We start from the raw sequence: 12699 nt of genomic DNA on the forward strand, positions 1-12699 counted from the left end.
AGGCCCCGCTGACATTGCTGAATCGGTGTGTGTGACACCGATCCAGCGATGTCTTCACTGGTAACCAGGGTAAACATCGGGTTACTAAGCGCAGGGCCGCGCTTAGTAACCCGATGTTTACCCTGGTTACCAGCGTAAATGTAAAAAAAAACAAACAGTACATACTCGCCTTCTGATGTCCGTCAGGTCCCTTGGCGTCTGCTTCCTGCTCTCACTGACTGCCGGCCGTACAGTGAGAAGTGAGAGCACAGCAGTGACGTCACCGCTGCGCTCTGCTCTCAGTGTACGGCCGGATCTCAGTCAGAGCAGGAAGCAGACGGCAAGGGACCTGGACACCGAAAGGCGAGTATGTAGTGTTTGTTTTTTTGGGTAACCAGGGTAAACATCGGGTTTCTAAGCGCGGCCCTGCACTTAGTAACCCGATGTTTACCCTGGTTACCCGGGTGCTGCAGGGGGACTTCGGCATCGTTGAAGACAGTTTCAACGATGCCGAAGTCGTTCCCCTGATCGTTGGTCGCTGGGGAGAGCGGTCTGTGTGACAGCTCCCCAGCGACCACACAGCGACTTACCAACGATCACGGCCAGGTCATATCGCTGGTCGTGATCGTTGGTAAATCGCTTAGTGAGACGGGGCCCTAAGAGTTTGTGGACCTGACAGATTCCTTTTAAAGAGGTAGTCCAGGCAGTCTAAGCTAATGGGCTCCAATCGTGTCCATAGTATTAGTCTTAGAAGGCCCAAAAGAGGTCCTATTGGCCCATATAAACTCAAGGGTCCTGTGGCCCTGTACATTGCCAGTCCTCACATGTACAGTGCTGTTGTCTGCCACCGCATGTAAAGATTGGTCATCACGTAGACGTCCTGGACAACCTCTAAGCCACAGTGATGTAAGAAGACTACCAGGACAGATCACAAAGGCTCCGACTGTTGTCAGCTCGTGTCTTAGAAGGCACATTGGTAGTGATATTGCGCATAAGGATACAAGGAGGCTGCACATTGTAAGGCACGGTCCACTTTTCAAACCAGACATACTGAAGATCACATCCCAGGGGTCTCAGTCAGGAACAAGGGATTATTCCTAATCTTACTCTTGGTGGGGCCTTAAGTTTCAGAACTAGATTTTTTTCACACTGAAAATCCTGCCATGGCAAACTTCTCAGCCTTGCACTTATATGTGGCTACATACTCTTGATATACTATAAATTATTGAAGTGCACCCGGTCTACACAGTACAAGTCATTGAAACCGGCATCCAATAAAAGTCTTATAATCCGGCAGCCATCATTTTACTGTATCAGTAATCACATGCTGGAACATTCCAGCTTCCTTTCCAATCATTCGCACACATCAGTCTTCACAGTGAGGATACATTGTACAATGAGACATTAAATAACAGATAAAAACAGATCATTTAGACATTCATGTTTTGGAATGAATAAATCTGCCTACACAGCAATAAAACTCTGTAACAGTCTAATAAAGTTACCAGTACAGATTGTCCTTGCAGTATGGAGTCTTCGCTGCCACGTACCAGCACTTTATTAGTGCACATCAGTATAAAATTTGTTCGTTCAAGAAAAATACATTTATTTGCTAGGTAAAATATTGATATTCGAGTAGAAATATAGATGATCATATAATTATATCTCTGGAATCAGGCAGGCACATTACGGCAGGGGTACAGAGAAGGAGAAGTCCCTTATATACAAGGCACATAAATACCCACATGTGAACTCCCTTACTGAACGTTCTTATGTCCTGGCATCATGCCTGCTGTACAGTCACCCTGATACACTGGAAGAAGCTCTGGGGAGAGGTCAGATTTATGGGAGGGGGAAGATCTCAATAGCCTTCCAATCAAGAGAAGACTATTACAGATCTGAGGGTGACCGGTGACAACCATCTGGCACCATCTCAAGAATGGCCGCCATCTCTAATGTGCATCTGAGAATGCATAAGATGGGAGACTCAATACAGCGTCTAATTGGAGGCTCCTCAATATTAGAGGTTCTGAAGAAGCCCACCTACAGTAAATATCTGTGGGAATGTAGCTTTCACAGCAAAGTCAGGAGAATAGGAATAATATGGATATCCCCTTTAAGTACCATTAATCCAGTGTTGAAACCTTTGCTACGTGTAACCTTCAAATACTCTCCTCCCGATCGGAAATACAACCAGCTCAGTCCATTCATAGGTGTATGTCTCAGCGCCTCAGTCTTAGATCCTGCTGGCCTTCTTACTGCCGCTTCTCAGGATGTTGGGTGTTGCCTCCATGACCCGCACCAGCAGATTGTCTATGTAATCCTCCAGCTCTCGTACTTGAGACTCCTTCTTGCTAATGACGTTTTTCTGTTTCAGTACCAGTTGGATGAGCTCATCGTGTGTGAGCTGAGCAAAGGCGGAGGCCGGGTCTGAGGGGTCATACTTCTGTCAACAAAAAAGAGGGATCTAATTAAGCAAAAAGTATGGAAGCTGCATGTAACCAAGATATGGAAGGGGCATAAATTAATTCCATTTTGGAAGATCAGCAGAGACTCACTTGTTTTTGCACTTACAGAGCAAATTTCTGCTCGATTGGCCTGGTGACCAGTGGACATTTTACCTACCCCAAGTCAATGGGGCATGGAATGCACAACTTTGTGAATATGTAATTTTTTTTGCTTCCCATTTGCAGTTGTAAGGTCTCCTGGAACATTCTAAATAAGAAGTGGCCACGTGGTCAATTACCGCAAATAGCACCCCTTACTATTCAGTTTAATTGCTATGAACCACACTAAATTGCATGTGGACTACATTCACACCATAGGTAAATGCTCTGCCGGATGGACATCCAGACATTTGCCTATAAGATGCAAGTCTGCCATTGCCATCACTGAAAGCACACTCCAGCCATGATGAGGAGCCCAGTATTTCATCACTTTGTTCCATAAGAGTCATTAAGAGCAGAAGTTAATCTAGCATTTGTTTTTTTCCCTTCAGAGAAAATGAGGAACATTAATCTAATTATGTATGAGGACATGTCATTAAATGGTTCCTGATAAGTCTCTGGGGCTATGTAGATGGAGGAAATTAGAAGCTGCGGATATGATAATCTAATAATGACAGGCAGCCACGCAGGGAGGGAAGATCACAAGACAGGCTGGTTTCCAGACAATCTCCCTTAGGCCAGTTTCACACTTGCGTGACACATGGGCTGTGCTCAGATCACAATACCGGGCCTGACCGCAGCTAGATACCTCACATGCCTTTAACAATACAATGGAAACGTACAACTGGTCAGGACTTTCCCTGGCAGAAACCGGATTCCTGTGGGTTTCAGAAGCCAAAAAATCACAGGTGCTTTCTTTCCAAGAGAATTGTCTTCTCAATAGTGATTCTTTTTTTTGTTAGTGTTGTCCGGTAAGAGAAGCTTGTTGATCGGTGGGGGCCTGACCACTGGGGTCCGCATAGATTGGCAGAACAGGTAACCTTTACCCCCCTTTAGAATGTAACTCCAGATCGCTCGCTCCATTCATTGCCTAGAAGGCTGCTCAGCTCCACACTCAGCTTTTTCTGGCAGCTCCAAAGAGAATAGTCTGATCTGCAGCTTCCATTTTATAACAGGGATGAAAGTTTCCCGACCTGTTGATCTGTGCAGGTTCTGATGGTGGTACACACACAAAACAACAAGTTCTCACTATATAACCCCTTTAAAAGGAGTTTCCCACTACTCTAACAACTTCTAAAATCCTATAATTTTCGCCCTGTATAATCATTATTCTCCCCTCCGGTGCCAGCACCGTTCCAGACATGTTGGCACTGGCTCTTGGAGATCCTGTGACATTCTTATGCGAATCCCTACGTCCCATCAGCGCTGGCTTCACTCTCCTTGCCTCTAGACAAAATTAAGACATCAGAAGGAATGGAGAGCAACCACAGCTCTACCTTCCTCTGGATGTCTATTACGGAGTGTAAGGTCAAGTCAGCGCTGATTGGCTGAAGGGATCACATGACAATGTCAGGAGAGCCATGGCCAACACTGCTGAAGAGGCGCCAGCACCGGAGGAGCGTATAATAGTTATTCTTTTACTGGGGGAACACAGGGGTTCTGAAAGACTCGTCTGAGTAGTGCACAACCCTATTCAGTATAAAAGGGTCAACGCTTTAAAAAGGCTTTGTGTCCTCCAAATTGCTTAAGTAGGGACAAGTTTACAACCTTTCAGCCAACCTACACTATGAAATTAGTACATCTAAGAGGATCTGCAATATACTAATTCTATTCAGCTATTTAGAAGCATGTTAAAGCATCATTGCAGGTTTTTTAATGCACTGCTGGAGTGGTGCTTTAAATACAAGTCCTCTGCCCCAGTCTGATGCTCCCTTCCGGCGTTTTCATCATTGTTGCCGCTGCTCGCATTGGTCTCCAGCGAAAAGTGACCTGCCGGCAGCTCCAGTGTTTCACAGAGCTGAGGTAACTTTACAGTACAAGTCTATGAGAGTCTCGTTCCGGCCTCAGACTTGCATGGAGCGCTTGTGACGTAGTTTCGGACTTCTGGCCAGTCAGAAGCTGCACTCACAAGACGGAGCAGCACCAAAAAACCTGAAGACACCAGAGCGAAAGTATATGAATGGGGGCAGGGGGCTTTGTTTTCCAGTGCTAGAGTGGCGCTTTAAATCTAACGCCGACATGGTGCTTTAAATAATTTACCACTGTAAAAGCCTTCCCCTGTTCAGCCCTAGGACCATTTAGAAGTGCAAAACGGACCCAGGTATTACATCTCCCAAGATTTTCATCTTTTAGATGAAGACCACCATCCAATGCCTTGATTGGCAATTATAGGTGTGCAATGCTTTTTTATAGTGGGGTGTTCTGATGACAAGTTGTCTATATTGAGACCAGTTCTAGGTACTACAATTAAGAGGAAAAACTACAAACTGCCCTTTGGCTATAAATCCTTATACAGCAGCCACCACCCCCTTCACATGCAGTGTCCTGTGAGCCTGTGGCTTCTTCGTATAGTCCTACAGGACATCCATCATGTAGCTCCGCGCTGCCGGTAGATACCATGGCCTTACCTTGCTGTTGTAGGTATTCTCATGACTCTTGATAGGCTGGGGGAAGTTGGAAACATTTTTGTTCTGTGCGTTCATTGGTTTCACTGGATTTGTTCTGTAGAGACATAAAATGACACATTGATATTTGGAATGGATGTCAAAGAGAAAGTGATTGTCGCAGAACATGGTGACCACATGACAGCTCGCTCAGGTCTCTCCCTCTCACTGACAAAAACTTTTTACATCTTGATGCAGAGTACAGACAGAAAATTATCCTTGGGACGCCATCACAATTTTTACAAGAAGTCTCCAAAGTCATAATCCCAATCACAATGGCCGTGTGACAATATGAATTACAGGGACCTCATAATTAGAGTTTACGGTTCAGAATATGGGAGATTCACAGATCTAATCCCATAAACTTGGGGCAATGTATAGTCAGTCACATGGAGAAAGTGTATGGGCTCACGAGGCACTTTAAAAAAAAGCAAAAAAACCCTACACAGCGAGTGGAACAAGATTCACTCATCTGGTGGAAGACACGGCAGTGAGGGTGTAGGCCCAGAAATGCCCTTCTGCTCTGCCAGCACACTAATGAGTCTTTCTTCATGCCTGACATATTCAGCATGCCGCGTCTCTGCAGATTTAATTTCTTTGGAAAGAACGGTTCACGATTTAATTGAGGATTTATGGAGCAGAGAATGACTAATGCCCTATGGAATGAAAAGCAGAATATGAAGAAACATGCTCTGATTCTAATGTGCCAGTACTTGCAACAAGTAGAGAGCGGGACTGTCCACAGGTCTGGGGTTTGTTTTTGTTTCCCCTCACCCCCATCTCTGCTTAAATATTGCACAGATGACAAGGTTGGCATCTGTGCCCTGGCAAGCTGTTCAACGCGTGGGAAAGCTTGACCTTAGTTTACTTTGCACATACAAGAAAAATGGAAGTCAAAATCATGGTAAAAAAAAAAACGGACAGAAGTCAGATCCAGCGCATTGGAAACATTTGAATGAGGGAATTGCAGCTTTGCCAGGATACACCATATTAATTATATGATTGTGATGGAAATGGACTCCGGCACTCTGCACTGATCAGGAAATCACAGGTTAATTTGAATGTGGAATGCCATGAATAATTTATACACGCCAGAAACCATCCGACTCCAGCATGACACAGGAAAACCAGATGCAAATGACATGACTTCATTCATGTAGAAGCAGATATGGCAATTAGTCATTATATTCAGTACAGTGATGGCTGGAAACGGACACCATTCTCCGCACTTATCCCAGTAGTCAGTTTTCAGCTGAGAGTGTGTGAGATTACTGCTCAGTGCAGATCCTCAGTAGTGTGTGTGTGTGTGTGTGTGTGTGTGTGATTGCTGCTCAGTGTAGATCCTCAGTAGTGCGTGTGAGATTGCTGCTCAGTGTAGATCCTCAGTAGTGCGTGTGAGATTGCTGCTCAGTGTAGATCCTCAGTAGTGCGTGTGAGATTGCTGCTCAGTGTAGATCCTCAGTAGTGTGTGTGTGTGTGTGTGTGTGTGTGTGTGTGTGTGTGTGTGTGTGTGTGTGTGTGTGTGTGTGTGTGTGTGTGTGTGAGAGATTGCTGCTCAGTGCAGATCCTCAGTAGTACGTGCGCGTGTGTGTTTGCTGCTCAGTATAGATCCTCAGTGTGTGTGAGATTGAGATTGCTGCTCAGTGCAGATCCTCAGTAGTGTGTGTGTGTGTGTGATTGCTGCTCAGTGTAGATCCTCAGTATTGTACTAGTGTGTGTAGTATTACTGCTGATGGCAGAGTGCTCAGTGCAGATCCTCAGTATTGTGTGTGTAGTATTTATTACTGCTGATGGCACAGTGCTCAGTGCAGATCCTCAGTATTGTGTGTGTAGTATTTATTACTGCTGATGGCACAGTGCTCAGTGTAGATCCTCAGTGTTGTACCAGTGTATGTGTGTAGAATTGCTGCTGATGGCACAGTGCTCAGTGTAGAGCCTCAGTATTGTACCAGTGTGCATTAGTGCTGATGACAGTTCTCCACATAGATCAGCTTCTCTCTTATCACAAGCAACCCCTCTGGAAATTGGGCAGAGACAGTAATCTGCAGTCAGTGGTATGTTTATCCCCCCTCACTGTTTTGTGGGTTAATACGGCAGAATTGCTGATAACACAATGGTAATAGACTGAGCTGGGACATCATTTTAGGGGGGATAAGTTTTTGGTTCTGTGAGGAGATGGTCTTATCTGCTATACCCACAGAGAATGTCTCTTATCACAGTACTTGAATTACATACTAATGTACACAGATCTTGTAACCGTTTCATGGCCAAGGGCAGTTTATTAGACAGTATTCATTTACTGGAGTAAAGATTATGTTTAATGGGAATTACTAGAAGATCATTTTGTTTTGCTACCAAAATTAAAGTGTTTAAGAAATTCCCTAACACTATTTTAATAGCAAGAAGTCTTCGCTTTAAAGGCCCTTATGTATATTGGACTAAAGTTGGTCAAACCCACAGATCTTAACCGGTTCAACCAACAATTGTTGATGGGGGCTTCACCAACTCTGACAGATATTGTGGGGGAAATGAGGATCTGGTATGGCACTTTCCTGACCCCCGACCCTTTTGTGTTCAGCGAGGGAGTGGGGGTCAAGAGCACGAGATAGCTGCCAGCTAATACATCATTCGTGGGGACAGCCATCTTATGTGAATAGGAGCCAAAAAAATGGACAAAGCCTATACGAGCTCAATATACTGAACGTTTGTTGCCATCCCCCACTTACTAACTAAAATTTATGTAGTCAAGGGTGGGGAGCTAAACTTAAAGTTGGAGGTACCCTGAGATTTTTTGCAACTCCACTGAGATAAGTGAAAAAAGTAAGTACGGTAAGAATGAATGAATGAATGAATGAATGAACTTTTCAATTATCTCAGTGCAGTTACAAAAAGTCTCAGGGTACAGCAAAATTTAAGTTATTTTCACATGTACCAATTTGAAGCCAATGTCAGCAGTGGATCATTATCAAAGGAGGGAAGGAATAAAGTAAAGACTCTGATCTACTTCTGGTTTTGACTTTATATGCTGCATATAAAAGACATGTAACAATATCCTCAAGATATGTGCACACTGTCTTCTAGACATCGGTCAGATTTTTCAGATGCAGCTTCACTTGGGGGGGGAATCAGTTGCCGTACACCAGAAGCGACTGCCAGTGGTTTTGCATTCTTGTAGCATCTTTTACTCTTTTCTTCCAAGCAAAGAGAGGACAGGTTTCTAGCAGAAACCACCTAAGGCTACGTTCACATTTGCGGTCAGCGCCGCAGCGTCGGGCGCCGCAGCGGCGCCGCATGCGTCATGCGCCCCTATATTTAACATGGGGGCGCATGGACATGCGTTGTGCTGCGTTTTGCGCCGCATGGCCGCAAGCGTTGGACGCAAGAAACGCTTCAAGTTGCATTTTTTTTGCGTCCAACTTTCGGCCAAAAAGGACGCATGCGGCGCAAAACGCAGCGTTTTAGCGTGCGTTTTGCCGCGTTTTTGTTTGCGTTGTGCGCTGCGGCGCCGACGCTGCGGCGCACAACGCAAATGTGAACGTAGCCTAAAGGATGGACAAGTCCCTTAATAGTTTCAGGCTTTCCGAACTTTGAAGATGTTAAAAGAAGGGACATAATATGGAACATGTGCACAGTAAGGCTACTTTCACACTAGCGTCGTACGACGCACGTCGCAATGCGTCGTTTTGGAGAAAAAACGCATTCTGCAAAATTGCTTGCAGGATGCGTTTTTTTCTCCATAGACTAACATTAGCAACGCATTGCCACACGTCGTGCGAAGGTTGCGTCGGACCGTGGGCACAAAAAAAGTTGCATGTAACGTTTTTTGGTGCGTCGTGTCCGCCATTTCCGACCGCGCAACGCCGGCCGGCACTCCGCCCCCTCCTCCCCGGAGCTCAGAATGGGGCAGCGGATGCATTGAAAAACTGCATCCGCTGCCCCGTTGTGCGGCGCTTTCACAGTATGCGCTGCGACGTGTGTCATACGACCCTAGTGTGAAAGTAGCCTAATACCGTTATATTGCTGCACATGTTCATTTCATGGGATGATTTTTCAAGCGGATTATCGGCAGAATCCACCTGAAAAAAAGTTGTGCACAGCCAGTGTACGGATTAGCACCATAGCAGTTTAACCCAGCAGATTAGGAATGCAATTTACTCGTGTCTACAGCATGATCCTTCATGCAAACCTTGCGTGAAAATTCTACTGCCAGAGTTTCCTTCACCTTACAGAAAAACATGACCTAACACATCTACATACCCCCCCTTCCCCTCCTCCACCCTCAGTCCCACTGATGCGTAACATGTTACACAGACATTCATAACTTAATTACCCAGATAAAAATTGTGATCTCATCATGGATTGCAGTAGTTAATAAGCTGAACATGCAAACTGATTTTGGATTCTGAAGATGCAATTAAGCAGAATCCAGATTAAAGTACAGGGTTCACAGGGCACAGAAATCCCTGAAAAGCCACCTTGTAAATTCTGGTATTGATCAACTTTGTATGTAAATTTGCTTCTTTCAAGATGGACAGCTTTAGACCTGGTTAGGTGCCCCATGGCCACTAATATGGGGAGCACTGGTCCCCAGTTCCTCACCAGTGTGAGGATGAACAGTAGGGAGTGGCAGTCCAGCCATTTGTGCTGTAGCTCCTTGTGGATTGAGAAGTAGTGAAACTAGCACTTTTAGAATCATCTATTTTGGAGCAGTTCCCACCCCCACTCCACCCTCTTCCTAGTAAATTCAGTTTTTAAAGGCTAGAATTTCCAGATCTGAATTTTCTATCAAACAATCATTAAAATCTCATTTGATTGGTCATTAAAACAAAATTCTGAAAGTGAAGATTTTGCCAATTTTGCATCTGTAAACCGTGTATTACGGAGAATTAAAGAAATTAACCAAAAAGGAAGAAAAGCAATGTTTTCTCACCTTTGTCGAGAAGACACTGTTCCACCGCTCTGCACTGTAGGGATCGGATGTGTTTCAGAGGGTGAAACCCATGCCCGCAGCAGCTTCTTCTTGCCAGATGCTTCCACTTTATCAGAAACGTCAATGGTTGGGATTGTCGATGACTCTACACTAGGAGCACTAGATTTATCACTTGAAATGGAAATAGAAGGGGAAGATCTAGGAAAGTTTTGTGAGGACAGAATATCAGGGGAAATCTGGTGGGTTGAATCACTCATCTCGTCTCTTACTTTGGAAGAATTATTTTCATTAGAGTCAGCTGAAATCTTTTCTGATACATGTTCCGTGACAGGACCATCTTCTGTATACATTATTGTGTTACCATTTGTCTGTAGACCACTTTCAGTCTTGAATTTATCATCTTTACCATCTAGCTGCTCATCATCTGAGGTGCCTTCTGGATTTTCAGGAATGACTGGAAGCTCATCCGATCTGTAACTGTAGTCTTCAGTCAGAGTAGTGGTCATTTTTAGGTTAGTCAAATTCTGTCCAGAGTTAACAGAGCCATCACTAGCTGAAGTACTTGCATGAGAAGCTTTCTCCATGGCGTGGTCAGATGAAGAACGCTCCTTAGGTTGAGTGGTGGTTGTACTGTCAGGCACAGAATCCTGAGTTTTGTTCAGTTTGGCACTTCTGGGTGCTGGCTTTGGTGGCACTGGTTTCTGGTCTTCAGATTCTTTCTTGGGGCCAGACTGTACTCTTGGAGACGGCTTTGGCACTTCTTTCACATGGTCATTGGATTTTTCTGTAGTTTCAGTAGATTCGACTTTAAGGTCTTTACCACCAAGGTTTGGAGAAAACTCATCTTTATTTCTTCCATCATCATTAAACGCAGAACTCAAGTCTTTCTCTGTTGGAGCTAGCGGTTCTTCATAAAAAGATGATGTCTCAGAGAGTGCAGGCAATATCCCTCTCACTAGATCTGCATCTACTACATCCTCATTATCGGTGTCTGATGACTTGCCTTTAAGTTGGTCAAGAAGACTCTTTACATAAGTCTTTTTTGGTTTATTTTTCTCAGCAAAAGGGCCAACGACATTCACATCTTTAGATATAGATTCATTTTTTTCTGATTGTTTGGTTGAACTTGCACCCGATCTCCAGAATAAAGGCAATGATGGCTTTTCAGTTGTTTCTTTATTTCCTTCACTCAATGTTGGGCTTCTTGGAGGTGAAGAAGCCTTATTAAGTGAATGAGAGTGGTAATTGCTCTGAGGTAGGTCACTTGGATAATGTAAATCAGCCTCAGGAGCTCCCTGCCCACCATAGAAAGAAGCAGCAAGAAAAGAAGTGCCAGAGAGAGATGAAGAAGAGAGCCTGGCTTCGGTTTCAGCCTCTGAAGACACGTCCTTTCTGTAAAGAGGACAGAATAAAAATAAATCTGCAGGTCAGTTGCCTCGCAGACAATACATTTAAAAAAAAAAATTGATATAGTAATCAGTAGAGGCTCAAGAAAAAATATCTAATAAAACAATGCAAACATCCCACCCACCACCTACAAAGGACTCAGTCATTGTTAAGGCTTTGTTCACTTTGCATTTAATCCTTCCAATCTAGTACTTGTCCAAGTATTTACTGACAAACTTGTATACCATCCCAACAGAGAAAGAAAGAACACAAGGAATATCTAGAATCCAAGGAGGTAGTAAAATATACATTTCGACATGTAACCAGCCATTGACTCTCCTTGAGAAAGCCACTAGGCGAAAAGTACGTTGGAGTCACAGGAGCCAGGAGATACTGACCACTGGTATATATTAACCCATCATACTAACTTCTCTTTATGCACTTTATTTGTAGATATGTATGTTTGTTTATTATACTTTGGCACTGTATAGATTATTCATATGGGATCTCCATTATGTTTAATTATGCTTCTGGGTCAGTATTCCCATTATTGATATCCTATTTAGCTGTGGTTTCTTCTTTTTGTCCTTTGGTTTCCCCTCTGTCTAGGATTTTAATATTATGATTTAATAAAATTAATTTTTATATTGTTATTTATTTGGTTTATTCACTTTTCTGAGTAAGTTCAATTACTGGCATGACTAATTTGTGGGTTCCTACTAACCAGCCCTATCAGCCAATTTTTATTTTTTTTTTAGCCAATGAGAGCAAGTATCACCTGATTGATCACCTACGTTGCTCAACCACGTTGATAATTTTTCAATTATTAATTTTTACCAAGGGGTGGTGCTCGCTGGGTAAATATGAAGAGCAGCCTAAAGTAACATCACCAGAGAATCCTGTGGACCACACCCACTTGACAAAGACCCTAAAAAATTAGCACTAAATAAAAGGTCAGAATCTCTGGAGCTACCAGTTTTTATCCATAAAGAGGATTAAAAAGAAAAAAAAAAAAAAAAAAGGGGGGAACCTGATCAGCTCATTGATCGTTAATATGGCTATTTTATCCTCAGAGCGGGCAAGTGATTTGCTCGTTCAGTGGCTGATCGGTTACATGTTTGGACAGGCAGATTATGGGGAACGAGCTCTTGTAAATAGGCTTTTATATTTGTGGACTGCTTACACTTTAATTGGTCTCCTTAGCAGATAAAAGACTTGCCAAAGGCTTAAGGCCCCGTCTCACTTAGCGATTTACCAACGATCACGACCAGCGATACGACCTGGCCGTGATCGT

General features: G+C 43.8%; 1 protein-coding gene across 2 annotated transcripts in view; it reads right to left on the reverse strand.

The window, feature by feature from the left end:
• Positions 1–1267: 1267 nt before the first annotated feature.
• Positions 1268–12699, reverse strand: part of RAB11FIP1 (RAB11 family interacting protein 1) — a 35062-nt gene continuing 23630 nt past the window's right edge. Inside the window, exons 4-6 of one of the 2 annotated variants that reach the window (XM_077263146.1) lie at positions 10020–11411; positions 5054–5147; positions 1268–2425 (exon numbers count right to left, since the gene is read on the reverse strand). In XM_077263146.1, coding sequence (XP_077119261.1) covers positions 2216–2425; positions 5054–5147; positions 10020–11411 — 1696 coding nt within the window. In that variant the 3' untranslated portion in view covers positions 1268–2215. The remainder of the gene's footprint in view (positions 2426–5053; positions 5148–10019; positions 11412–12699) is intronic. The other variant, XM_077263147.1, reaches the window with a different exon arrangement.

This window comes from Ranitomeya variabilis, chromosome 5 (assembly GCF_051348905.1).
Source record: "Ranitomeya variabilis isolate aRanVar5 chromosome 5, aRanVar5.hap1, whole genome shotgun sequence".
Classification (NCBI taxonomy): domain Eukaryota; kingdom Metazoa; phylum Chordata; class Amphibia; order Anura; family Dendrobatidae; genus Ranitomeya; species Ranitomeya variabilis.